This window comes from Sceloporus occidentalis, unplaced genomic scaffold (assembly GCF_023333645.1).
Source record: "Sceloporus occidentalis isolate IW3139 unplaced genomic scaffold, rSceOcc1.0.p SCAF_6, whole genome shotgun sequence".
Taxonomy (NCBI): domain Eukaryota; kingdom Metazoa; phylum Chordata; class Lepidosauria; order Squamata; family Phrynosomatidae; genus Sceloporus; species Sceloporus occidentalis.
In genome coordinates, this window is record NW_028316986.1 from 99957783 (window position 1) to 99975410 (window position 17628).

Genomic DNA, 17628 nt, shown 5'->3' on the forward strand with positions numbered 1-17628 from the left:
TTTGTAGTTCAGAGGATTTAGGAGCTCTCTCATTGAAGGAGTCCCAGAAGGCAGCGGGAGCTTCGGCGGTGATTTCCTGCGTGGTTGGACTGGAGGCCCCTGGTGGCCTCTCTCCTCCGACTCTATGGTTCTGTGACTTAAAGCGACCTTACCCCCTTTTAAGAGTGTACGCTGGTCCCTCCATATTCGCTGGGGTCAGGGGCACAAGGCCCCCCTGGATATGGAAAAAGCCTAAATAACAACAACAGCAGCATGTTTTTACCTCTCTAGGAATCTCCAGGCCCTCCAGTGCAACTCTGTGGTCAACGTCCGACAGACACTGACCCTAGAACTGGACTGGAGGAGCTACTAAGGCCTAGGAGAGTATTCTCTCTGGGAATCTCTAGGGCGTTCAGTGCAACTTTTAGTTCAAGTTGACCATAGAGTTGCACTGGAGGACCCAGATATTCCTGGAGAGAAGATATTAATCAAATCCGTGAATTATCAAAGACACAAATATAAAAGGAAGAGTGTAAAGTGATGAGCTCCAAAGCTGACTGGCCCAAGTGAGGCGAGCCCCCATCGCTAGTCCCAGCCTCTGCCAACCTAGCCATTCGGAAGCATGCAAAAGCAAGTGGATAAATAGGTGCCACTCCGGTGGGAAGGTAAACAGCGTTCTGTGCAGTCATGCTTCCCACATGATCACAGAGGAGTCTCTGACAACGCTGGCTCCTCAGCTTAGTAACAGAGATGAGTGCTGCCCCTAGAGTCGGACATGGCTTGACAACCTTGTCAACGGGGAATGCCTTGATAGCAATAGCAAATACATGTTTATGCCGCTTATCGGTGAACTAAGCACTCCCTGAATGGCTTACAGTGTGTAAGCGAATGGTCCCTAACAATCTGGGTACTCATTTTAGCCACCGCAGGAGGATGCGAGCCTGAGTCAGTCCTGAGCCCTTCCTTGGCTGGTATTGAACTCACAACCTTATGGTAGTACAGGCGTTTAACCACTGCGCCACCAGGGCTTACCTTTAAGAACAACAACAACACACTGCAGGATTTACAGTGGCGCCAGTCACTAGGGGGCCACCAGGTGGCACCACTGCTCCTCGGGCGTCTGTATTTTGGCACAACCAGGCTGGGTGGCGTTCATCTGTTTCCCATTGAAAGGCTGTTAAGATATGGTGGGAGCAAGGGAGAAGCCCAGTGGGAGATGAGGAAGCAGAGACAGACACTACCCCCAATTTTCACATTTCAAATTTTTAATTTAAAATTTCAAAATGTTAAAATTTTAAATCAAAATTTTAAATTTTCACATCCTAAATTTTAAATTTTTAATGTTAAAAATTTAAATGTTCACATTTTTAAAATTAAATTTAAAAAATTAATTAAAATTTCAAAATTTTAATTTTTTAAAAAATGATTTTTAAACTTTCTTTTTAGTTTTTCTTTTATATATCACATTTTAACCAAATCTTCACTATGTATATGTTGTAAATACGTTCAGATTGTGCGTACAATACTGTAATTTTGAAGATATATAATTTTAATTTTGCTCGTTGATTAAGTCTCACCTATTGGCATTAGAGAATCATGGGAGTTTATCACGCATGAAAAACGGGATCCTGTATGGTGTGAAAAGAGAGGAGGTCAAGGGGAGGGTGACGCCATGAGTTGCTGCACCAGGTGACACCAACCTTAAGGATGCCCCTGTGCAGGAATAATCCACTTTGAGACCACTTTAACTGCCCTGGTTCAGTGCTATTTGGGAATCCTGGGAACTGTAGTGTTTGTGAGACTTTTAGCCTTCTCTGTCAGAGAGCTCTGGTGGCACAATACATTTCAGTTCCCAGGATTCCCTACCACAGAACCAGGGCAGTTAAAACGGTCCCAAACTGGATTATTTCTGCAGGGTATTTCAGCCCACTTATTGCTGTTTGTCCTAAACTGCAGTAATAATCCAGTTTGAGACTGCTTTAGCTGCCCATGCTCACTGCTAGGGAATCCTGGGAACTGTAGTTTATTCTGCAACCAGAGGTCTCTGACAGAGAAGGCCAAATTTCTCACAGAACTAGTTTCACAATTCTCTAGCATTGAGCCAAGGCAGTTAAAGCAGTCACAAAGTGGATTGTTTCTGCAGTGTGGTTTGGACCAATGCTGCTGGGAAAGGTGGAGGGAAGAGGAAGACCGCATCTCAAACTTTTGCATCCAACTTTTATTTATTTATTTCTCTTTACTAAGTATGACTGTTCCTCATGAATCATCTCATCTCAAGATGTGTCCAAAGTACAATTGTTGTTGTTAATTACCTTAAAGTTGGCTTCAACTTATGGCACCCCTCTGAATGAGAGACTTATAGGACCAGATGCTCAGGTGTTGCAGATTTACAGCTGGGACTACCTTGAATTACTCGATCCACCTGTAGTAGGGTCTTCTTTTCCAACTGATTTCCACTTACTGAGCAGTACAGTCTTTTCTAATGAATCAAATTATCTCATGTCCTGGAGAGAAGGTTGAGGGGTGTCATAACATCCATCTTTAAATATTTGAAAGATGTCATATGGAAGGAGGAGCAGGTTTGTTTTCTGCTAGGACTTAGAGTAATGGGTTTAAGCTACAGGGAAAGAGATTCCTTCTCAACATTAGGAAGAACTTCCTGATGGTAAGAGCTCTTTTGACAGTGAAATATGCTGCCTTGTAACGTGGTGGAATCTCCTCCTTTGGAGTTTTTAAACAGAGGCTGGATGAGCAGCTGTTGGGAGTACTTTGATTGAGTATTCTTGCATGGCAGGGGGGATGGACTTTTAATGCTTTGTACTGTTTTAACTTGGACTCTTAAATTTTGTTAGCCGCCTTGAGTCTCTGTACCAGAAGGAAGGCGAGATATAAATAAATAAGATGATGATAATGATAATAGACTTTTGTGGTCTCTTCCAACTCTGTGATTCATGTCCAAAGTTAGATAGCCTCACTTTGGTCATTTTGGCTTCTAGTCCAACACTCAAACCACTACACCACACTGGCTCTCAACTATTGCCTTTTGGTTGAAAGTTCAGGGCCTGTACTGCAGCCACTCACTCACTAACCATAAGGTTGCAAGTTCAATACCAGCCAAAGGGCTCAAGCTCAACTCAGGCTTGCATCCTTCCAAGGAGGTTGCTAAAATGAGTACCCAGATTGTTGGGGCAATTAGCTTACACTTTGTAAACCGCTTAGGGAGTGCTTAAGTGCATTGATAAGTGGTATAGAAATGTACTTGATATTGCTATTGCTATCTGCCTCATAAAAGAAACTTTTTCCTTTCATGCCAATCTTCCCATTGTTCATGCTATCCTATTGCATTCTCCCTCTATTTCTATTTGTATTTTTTATATATTGTCTCTTGCATGTATGTGACTAAGATGTTACTGTGTGATGTTGTTGTGTACCTTCAAGTTATTTCCAATTTATGGCAAGCCTAAGGCAGGGTTTCCTGGGACTGAGAAAGTGTGACTCGCCCAAGGTCACCCAGTGGGTTTCCATGGCTGAGTTGGGAACTGAACCTTGGTCTCCAGAGTCATAGCCCAACACTTAAACTCTTCTAGAACATGGCCACATAGCCTGAAAAACCCACAGAAAACTATAGTTTCTGTTTTGCTTTGGCAATTTCTCTTTCAGCAGATTGCAGTTTGCAGAGATATGCAAATACAGTGAGCCTATGGTATCTGGTGAGGTTTGGTTCCAGGACCCCTGTGGATGTTCAAATCTGTGAATGCTCAAGTTCCATTATATACAATGGTGTAATAAAATAATGTCACATATGAAATGGCAAAATCAAGGTTCGCTTTTTGGAATTTAAAAAGCCCACTGTATAGCACTTTTTAGTACATGATTCCGCTTTAAGTACCATGCCAATTTCCTGTGGAATCCTGGGGCTTGCAGTTTAGGGAGGGATATTTAAAATTCTTAGCCAGAGAGTTACTTTAGTGCCCTGCCAAACAACCAACTCAGAAGTCCACAGGATGGAGCCCTGGCTAGTTGAAATGGAGTATAGCACTATAGTTGAAAGGGTCTTTAGCAAGTCTTACTCATAGGGAACTCTGAGCCCGAGCTCAGCACCCTCTTAAAAAAAACTAAGTTACTACAAGAAACATTTTCCCCTCTGAAGGTTTGACAGTCACTGCTGTGAAAGACTCTGGAGAATGGAATTTGGAGGCTGGAGCTCTGGTGCTGGCGGATGGTGGCCTTTGTTGTATTGATGAGTTTAACAGCATCAAGGAACATGACAGAACCAGCATTCATGAAGCAATGGAGCAGCAAACAATCAGTGTAGCAAAGGCTGGGTAGGTATTTGTTTTTTAGTATGTTTGATGAATTAACATCTGTACCCCTTTTCACTTTTATCTCCTGACACTTGCACTGGCACTATATGAGAGCCAGTGTGGTGTACTGTGGCAGCTTAGACTCTCACAAAATAAAGACACTACAACCCACCCTCTTTCTCATTTTGATAATGAAATAGAAGATGGGGGGGGGGGGGGCTGTGTGGTAAGCAGCACACATCAGAAAGCATAGAATTAGACAAACAGATAAGAAGGCCCCTGTAATAGGTTCCCTTTTGGGTCCCTATAAGGCAGAAATGACTTGAAGGCACACAACAACAATAGATGGAGGGGAATCCCATGAGTTTGAACTAACAGTTTGGATTAACAGTAGGATATGCAGACCAACATAAAAAGTATTCATTGGTCCAATCCACACTGGAGAAATAATCCAGTTTGACACCACTTTAACTGCCTTGGTTCAGTGCTAGGGAATCCTGGGAGTTGTGATTTATTGTGGGTCCAGTGGTCTCTGACAGAGAAGGCTAAATGTCTCACAAAACTACAATTCCCAGAATCCCCTAGCATTAAAACAGTGTCAAACTGGATTATTTCTGCAGTGTGGATAGGACCATTATTTCACAGCTGAAGGGAAATTACTTCTTTGGATTACAACTCCCAGAAATCCCTGTTAATACCTCCAAGTCCTGTTTCATTCATAAAAAGCAACACATAACATGGTCACCTATTCTCATTCTCCACTCTCGTACACAGAGTAATTATGGATCTCTCTGTCTTTCTCTGTATGTCTTCTGACTGAATGCGACTCCTTTCCTCCTCTGAGTATGCACAAATGCATTCAGGACGGGGGGGGGGGGGGGGGGAGAAAATGTCAGGAGGGAGTAACATACTGTAACAACCTTTCAATTACCTAAGGAGACAATTTCTGGGTAGTGGTTTCTGCGCTACTAGCTCCCTTCCCTCCCACTGCCCTGTGCTTCCTTCTGGGGAAGGGGAAGAGTCCATGGCCATCACTGCCTCCCTTTCCCAGCCCTGCCAGACCATGAGGGGCTGGTGGGCAGCAACAGCAGCACTCCACACCCACCCCACTAATGGCCATAGCAGACAAATGGCAGGGGTGCCCTAGCTGACAGAAGGGAGTGACCGTTGTGGTCTTGAGGTGCTCAGTGAATGATCACCCCACCAGGTGTCACTTCCTCTGGTTGTGTCACCTGGTCCACACACCCCACACCCCTAGTGATGCCACTGACCTTATGCTTACAATAATGTTTTTTGTACCAGTGTAAGACTGAACATAAACACATCCTTAAAATGACCATTATTGGATGTTATCTTGAGTGAAAAGGGAGAAAAACCCATTTTTAGTCAGGAGAGCAATGAAACGGTTGTTTAGTGTTGCAGATGGAATTTTAGACCCTTCTTCCATTCCAAGTATGTATTCTGGGGCTCCAACCTTTTTGCTTCCATATTTAGAAATCTTTAAGGCATTATGTGGAGTGGAGTCAACATTGATTTCTTTTTTGAATCTCTGTTGTTTCTGGCTAAGAGTCAAAATACTTTTCCCATGTTATGTACTACTGATATGAAAGCTAAGATTATTGGTGCTACACTTGTTCCCGCTCGATACATGAGGTAAGAGCTAAGATGGCACCAACTCGAAATAGATTATTCCTAAATCAGATTTAGAACAGCTGTTTAGCTGTCTGCAATGAAGAAGGGGTTATGCTGTGAGTGCCTGAACAAAAACACCCTTCTAGAGCTCCGAAAACAAAGCTTCAGTCAAGGTCAAATAAATTAAGGAAGTGGGAAAATGTATACTGGATCTCAGATACTCTTATTATAACCAGTGTTGTTTATACGCTGAAACTCTGTAAGCATGTGTGAAAACATCTGTGTGCATAATATACACTGAGAGGAAGAACATTCTTGTCTCATCATACATGCAGTATCTATATCAGTACATGGGAATGTCAGAGTCAGAAGTGTTAGACATCTTACATGTCAGTCAAAAAACATGTATATATACATTTTCAGGTATCATAGAATTTTTTAAATAATAATTCCCCTGGGTTGGGATTTAATAACAGTCTGGTAGGGCATGTGATAGTGGTTTGAAGGTTGAACTCTGGAGACCAGAGTTCAATTCCCTGCAGCTCAACCATGAAACCCAGTGGGTGACCTGGACAAGTCACATACTCTCAGCCTCAGGGAAACACAATGGCAAACCTCCTCTGAACAATTCCTGCCAAGAAAACCTCATGATAGGTTTGCCACAAGGTCACCATAAGTCGGAAATGACTTGAAGGCACACAACAAAGGTTGGGATAGAACTGGATAGGGTTATGTGAAGTGCCTAGCAGAATCTAGAGAATAGAAGATTTTAGGATTGGCTTTTCAGACTTAAATTCCAGTTGTCTAACAATGGCAAATGTTACCAGTTAAATCAAACCAAATACTGGGTAATTGGGAAAGTTAAAATTTTGAGTGTGGCCTGCAGCCCAAGCAGCATTTCCCTGGTCTATTCATCTGTTTCCCTGTGTATGGTTTGTCACATACATACATTGCACTCTGCATACAATTTATGAAGTACTTTTTAGACAAGTAAAGTCCAAAATAAGGATGCTCTGTCAAGATATTAAACCATTTTTTAAAAAATAGTTTGATGTTGTTTAAATAGTTTGATTAATATGTTTGATGTGTAAATGTAGACCTCCTTTCTCTTTAGCTTAGTGTGCAAACTGAACACGAGGACCACTATTTTGGCAGCAACCAATCCCAAGGGCCAGTATGACCCCAATGAATCTGTCTCAGTGAACATAGCTCTTGGAAGTCCTCTTCTTAGCAGGTTTGATCTTGTCCTGGTATTGTTGGATGCAAGAAATGAAGAGTGGGATCGCATTGTTTCTTCCTTCATATTAGAAAATAAAGGTAGTGACTTATATATTGATTCTGTACAATATATTGATCTCTGTATGCCAACTAAACTATGTCTTGTTGAGCTCAAAATTACTCCATGCTATCAACACTGAAAAGTGATCAAGAGTAACAGCTGATAACCCTCCAGGGAGATCTGTTGTGTTTTTATTTATTTCAGCATTTATTTTGGCTACTACTATTTTAAAATGACTCCAGTTTGAAAGAAAAAAGCACACCAGCAATTGCACATCATTGAAATGAATGGTCAAGACTCTATACATCAGATTATGGAGTGTAGGGTTGAGAGTGCCACATGGCATGCTACAGCAAAATAGGCTGTATTAAGAGGGAAGGAAGAATCAAGAAGATAAAATACGGTTGTTGAATTCTTACTAGGTTTAGGTTATATCAAAGACCTCTCTTAAATATAATAAAGCTTCTTTAGACATTAGGGTTGACAGGATAGTGCCATCCCACACCCTGAGATTTCAGGGCTAAAACCTGATTCTAGGGGACAGTTGCTGGAAATGCCCTGGTGATGTCACAAAAAGTGCCTACTAGTGATAACGTTGAGCAAAGGAGAATATATAAAAAGATGTAACCATGTTAGTCTGTATCAGTTTACAAAAAGATTTTGTAGAACCTTTGAGACTGAGAGAAAGACGTTTGTAGCATGAGTTTTCATGGACTGTGGGCCCGAACAGACAGGCCAAAATAAAGCTGCTTTGAGCCATTTTGGAAGTGTGCTGTTTAAATGACACATTCCGGCTAAGAGGCCGGAAGCCACACCAAAGCCATGCTCCAGCCCTAGGTACTGGAGCGCAGCTTTGGTATAGCTTCTGGCGTCTTAAGATGCGTGTTCCATTTAAACAGCATACCTCCAAAGTGACCCGAAGCAGCTTTATTTTGGCCTGTCTGTTTGGGCCCTCAGACTACTTCATCTTCATGTTGTACTTCATGTTACAAACTTCTTAATCTTAATTAGTCTCAAAGGGGCTACAATAACCTTTTGTATAAAAGAAAATATACAAATGCACATTTTGCAAGGTAGCATTCTTGCTCTGAGATTCTTCCTCCTTGTCCTGAGGGTGGGGCACATGAGATCTGGTAACCCTATTTAACATTAAGTTGCAATTCATTACTAAAAGGCAGTATTCTGGCTTGCTTTGTGTTAATGTTTTATGGTAATATGGTTGCTTTTGAAAACTGTTTTGATAGGCTGCCCCAGTGTGTGTGAAAAGCTTTGGACTATGGAAAAGATGAAAACATACTTTTGCCTTATAAAGAACCTACAGCCAGTGTTGACTGATGAAAGCAACCTGATTCTTGTCCGCTATTACCAGATGCAAAGGCAGAGTGACTGCAGAAATGCTGCACGGACCACCATTCGCTTATTAGAAAGCTTGATACGGTTAGCCGAAGGTGAGAGCTTGGTGACCCTTCTCCATTCTCTTTTAATTGTTACATCAGTCAAACCAAACCAAAAAGGGAAACCCTAAATGCATGCCAAAAAAAAGGAGAGAAACTGCTCATAAGAGCCTAACTTAACAAGAAAGCTAAGCAGTTTACTTTTACAGATTGCTGAATGCCCCAAAGAAGAAAATGTTATTTTCAAAAACACACCAGTATTGAATAAATATTGACAGTTTCTTCCCTATTTATGTTACCATCACACACACACACACTACACACATTCATGGAATCACTGGAGAGTTACTGTTAATGCAGTTAGACTTGCCTCCTAAATGCAATTTGCATATGGAGACTGCAAAAATATCAATGCTCGTAATACTGTTTACAAGATTTTTAATCTGTACGTTGGCTCGTGCATGAAGTTCTCCCATGATAGCATTATATGTTCCAGGTAGTGGTTAGCACATGTATGAGCTGCATGAACTTTAGTGAAGAGGCTTTTAAATACTACAGCCACTATTGGAGCATGAATATCTTGAGCATCACTTTGGGTCCTATAGTGGGAGGATGATGGAATAAAAATTAAATAAATATGAGGAAGCACTTTTTTGTGGAAATTCCCTCAGTGATGGATTGTACACCGGAGGCCTTCTCACAAGAGGCCCACATTCGATCACATAGTGTACTGTTGCCTCTGAGTAGACCACTAGATGCCTTATCATTAGCTTGACATGATGAGAGATTAGGCCACCACCATCTTTTTCAGGAAAGCAGATGTATATGCTTTTTGTCCAGCATAAGAGGGTGGAAAGTATCAGTGATACATCCAGTGGTTGCTATCTGTGGCTGCCCATTTTCTTAAAAATACTTTGATTGCCATTTTTCTGAAGGCCACCTTCAAGCTGTGTGATTTTTCTACCACACTTCTTATTTTATGTAATTTCACTCATTAAAAAATGCAACTGGTTTTTAAAAGTTTGTTAAGGAAGTAATTGTGGCTAATGTTGCCGTGCCTAAAGTTATGTATTCACTGGTACATTTAATCCCATTATTTCCTCATAAAGGTTTCTAACATTGGTTGTTCATATTTCACCATTTTATAGCACATGCTCGATTGATGTTTAGGGAGACAGTAACTGTGGAAGATGCTGTAACTGTGGTTTCGGTGATGGAGTCTTCTATGCAGGTAGGTTTTCTTTTAAACAGTTCTTTTAGAGCACATAATCAAACCAGTCCTGTCTGGTGCCTGTGATCAGAAGCTGTAGACACCAATGGTACAAAAAGGCATGATCTTCCATCTAAGAATTATGTTCCTTGAACAACAACAATCTTTTGCCAACTATTATGCACATTAGATCTAGTACAGAAGATGTCTTATCACATCACACACAAATTCATAATAGAATTTTCTTTGCTTGGAATCTTGGTAGAATTTTATAAACTATTTTTCAAGTCACTAGTATTATAACTTAGAAGCCAGCATGGTGTAAAAAACTTGCTCTGTGTGTGTGTGTGTGTGTGAGAGAGAGAGAGAGAGAGAGAGAGAGAGAGAGAGGGAAGTGACCTCAGGGTTGCTTACAATATACATCAAGCAGTCTAAGGGGGTGGGGGGTGGGGGTGTATGTATATTACAAAATGATAGCAAAGGGGGTTGTGAAAAAACTATTACAGCAGGAAACTACTGCTAACCGTATTCTATTTTTATCTTTGAGCCACCTTGGGTCCCTCCTGGGAGAAAAGTGGCATGCAAATAAGGTAAATAAATAAAATAATAAATAAATAAAAACAGACTAAACAAATTAATTTTAAAATGTGCTAAATATTACATACAGGTAAAACAGATGGAGCAGACACTCCCAGTTTTAAGGACTGGAGGCCACATGAAATAATACAGTCAGCTTCACCAAAATTACTTCCATATGATTTCAGTCGTATGACTTCAATGTTTTTCTGTGTGGCTGAATTTAGGAATTATCTCTGCCCTTTTGAAATTTCGGGGATTATAATAAGTTAGGGCTTAGTTAGGAAGATATCAATACTAGGAGAAATCTGCTCCTTGTACTCAGCTGTTATATTTTCAGTCTTGTCAGTGTCTGAAAAAGAAAATTATCCTGTTTACTCATGTAAATTTAATTTCTACATAGTACACCATCTACCCCCAATAGAACTATGATATTTCCTAAACTGTTCAGGTAACTATAACATATTCCAAGTTAAGATGTCAAAGTTCTTTACAATTACCCAATAATAAATTTAATCTATATATTAACAGACAGGAAGATATTATTATCTTCATTTTTATATAAAGAAATTCGTCACAAAATTAGTTTCCTAGAGAGCATTTGTGTCCTTTTGTCATTGTTATTGTTGTTGTGTACCTTCACATCATTTCCAACTCATGGCAACTCTATCATAGGGTTTTCTTCGCAGGTTTCTTCAGAGGGGGTTTGCCATTGCCATCCTCTGAGGCAAAGAGAGTATGACTTGCCCAAGGTCACCGAGTGGGTTCCCACGGCTAAGCAGGGATTCAAACCCTGATCATTTGGAGGGCATAAAATATTATGATTTTATTGATACGGTGAAGGGTGCTGTTCTCCAAGGTCTCCAAGGCCTAACAAAGCTAACTAGCCTTCGATAGTCACCCACCCTGGCTATAAATGAAGGGCTCATGTAGGTTCATAATTTTATTCAGTGTTTAAAAATACTGTTAATCTTCACTATGTTGAATTTAATTCAGCCTTAGGTAACTGAAGTGTTTTTGCACTGCATTTCTTTTCTTTCTGTAGGGTGGTGCACTTCTTGGAGGGGTCAATGCACTGCACACTTCGTTTCCTGAGGACCCAGTGGAGCAATACCGAATGCAGTGTGAACTGATCTTAGAGAAGTTGGAGCTGCAAGAGCTTCTGTATGAAGAACTGAAAAGGCTTGACAGGTGGGGAAACATTTATATGGGAGGAAAAAATAGATGGTTAAATGCAGTTGGATTAAGATAATACCCATACGGTTTCAGCAATGTCACATGATGAACGCTAATAGCGCTGCTGTCCTGGGGAATGGTCTGAAAGCACATGATGCTAAATATTTAATAGCTGAAAGGGGGGTTGGTCAGTTTTGTTTACTTGTTCGTCTATATACAAAATCAGCATAAACAACTGTGTCTGCAATTTGAAACAAGCTTTCTAGGATGCAGGCCCATTTAAAAAGGAAGACTCATTCTTGTGCAACTATGCATTGCACTGCACTGTAAAGGAAATTAAGAATAAGAATTTATACTTGCATGGGAACTCTTTTGTTCTCTCAAAAGAAACCAAGTATACTGGATTTTTAACTCAAATATGAAATGGTATTTTCTCTGTCTTTTGAAATGCAAGGGATTCTTCTGACGTTATGAAAAATTAGAACTTCATTTTCTAAATATATATATGTGTGTGTGTGTTAATTTGTAGATTACAGAATGAAAATTCATCTCAATTTCTGCAATCCAAAGAATCATCTTTGAACCATCATTCACTTGGGAAATCAAAGGCAGTGTCTCATCCTCAACATTTGGACAAAGAGGGAAATCATTCAGATTTTCAGTTGCAACCCCCCTTAGCCAAAATAAACCCTACAACTGATATGGATCCAGTGTTCACAAACAGCCAAATGTGTGATGATAACAGAATAACAGAACTACCGTGCAAACGTAATGAGAACAGCAGTGACAGCAGTTTGAACTGGTTTGAATCTTTAGCAGGTGGCAGCAATGAAGCTGAAAAGAGCACTTGCAAGTCTGCAGTTGTAAGACCATCTCAAGACCATTCCTCTTTGGAAACACCAAGCAACCAGGTCTGCTTGAAAGAGAGAAATTATTTCAGAGAAGCCAAACAAGCAGAGATGCAGGAATCACTGACAACAGTAGCTGCAGGAAATCCTTATAGTCAGTGTGTTTCTCATCTTGAGGAGGCAGACAAGCCTTTGACATTATCTCCAAGAGTAAGCCACAAAGGTTTGCCTTCCCCTCCATCCCCTGACTTAGTAGTTACTCAAAGGGCCTCTAAGAAATGGCAAAGGGTGAATATTGAGAGAGTTCGTGGGTTTTGTGCAAGCACACCTGATCCTAAGACTGGAAATCTCCCAGCTTCATTATCTTCTCATCCAGGCATTGCTCCCCAGTCTCCTATAATGGACTTAAAAGCTTCCCTTTCTCACTATGTGTCTTCAAAATATCACGAAATGGTAACTTCAACCAGAAAGCGAAACAGAGACCAGGCAGAGAAAGGAGGAGAAGAAAGCAGTGAACCTAAAATCCTCAAGAACTCAGGACCTGCACCTCCTAAACTAACCAAATTTTCCTTTAAGCAGAAGCCAAGGCTTTCTCACACATCTGAAAATGACGCCCATGCTAGATTACCCAAAACTGTTTGCAGCCCTTGCTCTTCTACCACAAGTGTGTTAGTAGAGGAAAGGTCCAAAAAAGCATGTTCTGAGGAACACCAGAAAGAACATGATACTAATGTAGGAATTAAGAGCATGGTGAAACCACCCTGTGATAACAAAAGAGAGGAACAGCAGCAAAATGAAACTATTGCCCCTTCAGCTATGAAAAATACCAGCATGGGAGAAGAAATATTGGGTGGCCTGAACACAAAAAAGGTGTGCTCCAGCACATTAGCAAAATTGGCCAGGTTTGCCTTCATGCCACCTGCTGAATCCAGAGAAGAGCCTACAGAATCAAAAACAAAGCCTCACTCAGTTTCTTTGAATGTCAGTTGTAAAAAGGAGGACAGGCAAAAGCAACCCCTGAAGACCCAAAGTGATAATGCAGGTCACACAAGGAAGTGCTTTGAACTAGGCAAAGGTGGCATGGTCACAGGCAAATCTTTGTTCTCAGTGACTGATTTTGATGATACGGAGTTAGACTTTGATTGGAATGAAGAGAGCCAAGAAAAAAACACATCTTGAAACATAATTTCTGTGGCCTCATCAAAAAGATACTTTGACAGTTTCTGTAATTGGCTTAATTTGGGGTTTGGGGAAAACTGTGGTAAATAAAATCTAGTTTCATCTTGCCCTAAAATAATAAGAGCCCAAATGGCTTTGTTATAGATCAGATGATAAAATGATCATACTTTGAAATCTCTTCCCCCTGGATGGTGGTGTTTTGAGAACACTCAGACTGTTAGCCTCAAACAGAATAAATCTTATTGAAGTGAGCAGGACTAACTATAGAGGAGTCCTTTGAAGAAAGCAGTAGATCAGATGCTGTTGTAGCTAACTCTTTCAAGCTAACTGTTTCAAGATGTCTAATTCCATTAATAGTTCAGATGGCATATTTTGGTAAAACTGCTGAAAGAGTAATCCTTAAAAATAAATCAGAATTTCCCCCTTATTTTTATCCTACCATCTGCTTATTACACAAATGCTCAATTTGGTCAGGTTCAGTTAGGCTCTTTTTTCAAGTAAAAGGAAAAATTGCAAACTGCACTTTAAAAATAATGATTATGTGTCCCGTTCCCCACCCCCCCGCGCCATTTAATGTTTACTTCGTTGCTTTATCAAGGACTGGTTCTATTCCATAATGGTTTTAGGTCTATGGTATTCAAGTGATCTTCACACTGTATCAGTTAGATAGTACTGTCTGGTATAAATAGCCAAAAGTATTTTCCTGGATCTCTTGTAGCTATACACCTTTTCATGCAAAGAATGGGAATAGGCTATGGTAGTCTAGTTATTCATCATGGATAGGTTCATTGGTATTTTATTGGAGAATTTCATTTATTTGTTTACTATGGACTCCTCAGCACACATTCTTCTTTTCACTATTGTATTGTAGATTCGATGGGCTTCCTAATATTTGGCTTATTTAGGCTTGCATCTTATGTCCAGTCAAAAGAAACTGGGATGGTTAAGCCACTGTAGGGCTTAAAATGACTGAGGAAGTGGAGTTTGGTTATCATGTATCAATTAAAATTTATGATTTCTGGTTTTTGTCCTTGTGTAAAATGTCCATTAGTAGGTTCTCCTTGGCTTCAATCTAGTTACTTGATAAATGCAAAGAAAGTCACAACGGGCTCTTAGAAAGAGTAAAAAAACAAAACAAAATAAAAAGGGAATTGCTCAATGTTTTAGACAAATATATGCATACAGGTCCAAAATACACTGCAGAAACAATCCAGTTTGAGATCACCTAACTGCTCTGGCTCACTGCTGTAGTTTTGAGAGACATTTAGCCTTCTCTGTCAGAGAGCTCTGGTGCCACAAGAAACTACAATTCCCAGGATTGCCTAACACTGAGCCAAGGCTGATATCAAATGGGATTAACTGATATCAAATGGGATTATTTCTGCAGTGTGTCTTGGATCGCAATACCTTCAAAACTGAATGTTGGTACATGTACATGTAATTGTGAGAACAGCAAGCGTTCTAGTCTTGCGTTCTAGTGTCCAGTATCAACAAAGCAAACAGCAAATCTGGAACCTAAACCTAGCTATGTACTGTGACAACCTATCAGTATTGATGCATTTATCACAGGGAAGAGTCGTCTTTCCATGCAGGGCCTCATCTGATTCAGGGAAGTGGTAAAGATGGGTAGCTGTGATTTGCACCCAGTTCTGTGGCCCACTGTGACCAATTTGCCCTTACTCCAGTGCAAGTTTACCCTGGATTTAGAGGTGGGTTTGTGGGGGGTAGTACCAGAAGATCTAGCTATGGGGAGGTAACTACATGTGAGATGTATGTCTATTGATTCAGGATGTCAATCTGTGGCGACAGTTCTGTATCACATACTTAGCTGCGTAACCCACCTTCAGAAACTGCCTTGATAAAGCTTTGTATCAACAGATGGTAGTTAAATAATTCAATTATAAAACGTAATGCTGGCCATCAAATTATATCTAGGTACATTTTTACAAGTACTGTAATTGCATACAGTACTTGAGAAATCTTATGAATGACAGCATTTGCCTTTGTCCTTTGATTGCCTAGTCCTTGGTCCAAGATTCATTGTGGCTTTGTGAAATTTAATATCAAATATCAATTTCTTCTTTATTTAGTAGTAAATCAAGATGCCACAGACACACCAATCTGATCCTTGAAGCACCCTCTTGCCACAAGAGGTATTAATGTACACAGAGTGTCTGTGAACAGAGAACAAACAAGGTCATGCTGAAATACAAGCTAGACTTCTTGGTGAATTATAAAACATTAATTGGGTCTTCTGTTGCATATCATACATGATGCACTTATTGATCAAAAACTAGGTAGTAAATGCTCAGTATTGGTTGCAATGAAATCATTAATTCTGTTAATAATAAATACTATGCTTTTTATCCACAATATATCAATAAAGATGATTATCTTTTTTTTAGAATATATTACTTTTTCTTAAGCATGACACTTGCACAGAAAAAAAATTCCTCCTTTGAATGTCACCATTTTTCCTTTGACAGGAATTTCTGTAAGAACACCTTTTATCTTTTCAACGCAATCATTTTATCTAACAGCCAGGGTGACCAGATGCCCTAGCTGCAAAGGAGGACAAGGCACTGCAAAATGTAGGAGAATCGAGATGAATATAGGACATGGCCACATAAAAGCTTGAAAACACTCTTATAAATATGAATTCATGCTGCTTAATCATGCTCAAAATGGAGGAGATCTTGGAATTCCTCCTGGACAGAAGGTTAAAATGTAGGCCATGTCCTGGAAAAGGAGGGTGTCCGGTCACCCTGTCTAACAGCTTACCCCATTGATTTTAACTGCATTGCCTATTTTTGTATTTGCACCAACCCACTGACAGCTACAAGTTTGTGCATGCTTAAAACAAACACCCCAGTGGCAGTTTGCACAGAATATTCTTCCCTCTCACTCCTCCTGCACCCTTCTGTGATTGCTCTAAGCCAGCTGCAGAGGGTTTCCCAACCTTCCAAACCTTATTTTTGGAGTACATGCTTGATGAAGAAGAGAGATCACCCCACCTGATTCTGCACATATTGGCTGTTTCACATGCAGGCGTATTGTTTGCAAAGAAGTAGCTGTGTTAGTCTCTTGCAGTGTAAACATGTGGATGAGAGAGGGAGAATAAAAGGAATGTGGCAACACCTTTAAGACTAACTAGTTTTTATTTTTGCATTAGGATATATAAACCACTTCTTTGGATGCGGTTATAAGTGCCTTAGGTATATAGCATACTGTATATACTCGACTATAAGTCGACCTCATGTATAAGTCGAGGGCAGGTTTTGAGGTCAAACTTAGGGATTTTGATATGACCCGTGGATAAGTCAAGGATAAAACTTAGCAGCACATAACAAAGGATGTAAAGGATGAAGCAAAGGAAAACGATGCTAAAAACCTAAACATTTTGACAAGCATAATTGTTTTGCTCACCCTAAAGGCTGGGTGGATGAGATAGTACAGAGGGTTGATGCTTCTTTTAGATGCTCTGAGAAGGGATTAAGCTCTCACCTTTCACCAGGGGATGGTTCCTTTTTTGATAAGTATAGTACTTACACTCAACTGTGGATAAGCCAGCCCAGGTTTTTGGGATCAATTTTTTTACTAAAACATCTAGACTTATACATGAGGATATACATATTTATACTGTTGTGGGAGTGGGATTCACACCTTTCAGGATCTTACTACATTCTATCCCACTCCCACAACAAATGATGATTATTATTTTTTATCTGCCTCTCCCCATGCATCGAGATAGGGAACAACATGCAACATATAACATCAGTTAAAATACATAAACCAGTTAAAGCACATAGCATCAGTTTAAAATAATATATGGGGCTAATACATGTTTAAACAAATCAGTCCATAGTTTAAAAATTATCTGGATAGGCCTGCCAGAGGAGGCTGGTCTTTAATGCTGTTTTAAATTCAGACAGCGTATTCAGCTGTCAAATCTCTTCCAACAGGTCATTCCACAGTCTAGGGGTGGCTGAAGAAAAAGTCCTCTGGCTGACACTTGGCAACCTAGTCCTGGCTGACTGGAGTAAATGTCCCC

General features: G+C 40.2%; 1 protein-coding gene across 1 annotated transcript in view; it reads left to right on the forward strand.

Moving 5' to 3' along the window:
- Positions 1-15937, forward strand: part of MCM9 (minichromosome maintenance 9 homologous recombination repair factor) — a 40724-nt gene extending 24787 nt beyond the window's left edge. Inside the window, exons 8-13 of the mRNA XM_089530500.1 lie at positions 4130-4304; positions 7030-7232; positions 8439-8642; positions 9737-9819; positions 11420-11565; positions 12080-15937. Coding sequence (XP_089386626.1) covers positions 4130-4304; positions 7030-7232; positions 8439-8642; positions 9737-9819; positions 11420-11565; positions 12080-13577 — 2309 coding nt within the window. The 3' untranslated portion in view covers positions 13578-15937. The remainder of the gene's footprint in view (positions 1-4129; positions 4305-7029; positions 7233-8438; positions 8643-9736; positions 9820-11419; positions 11566-12079) is intronic.
- Positions 15938-17628: the final 1691 nt, after the last annotated feature.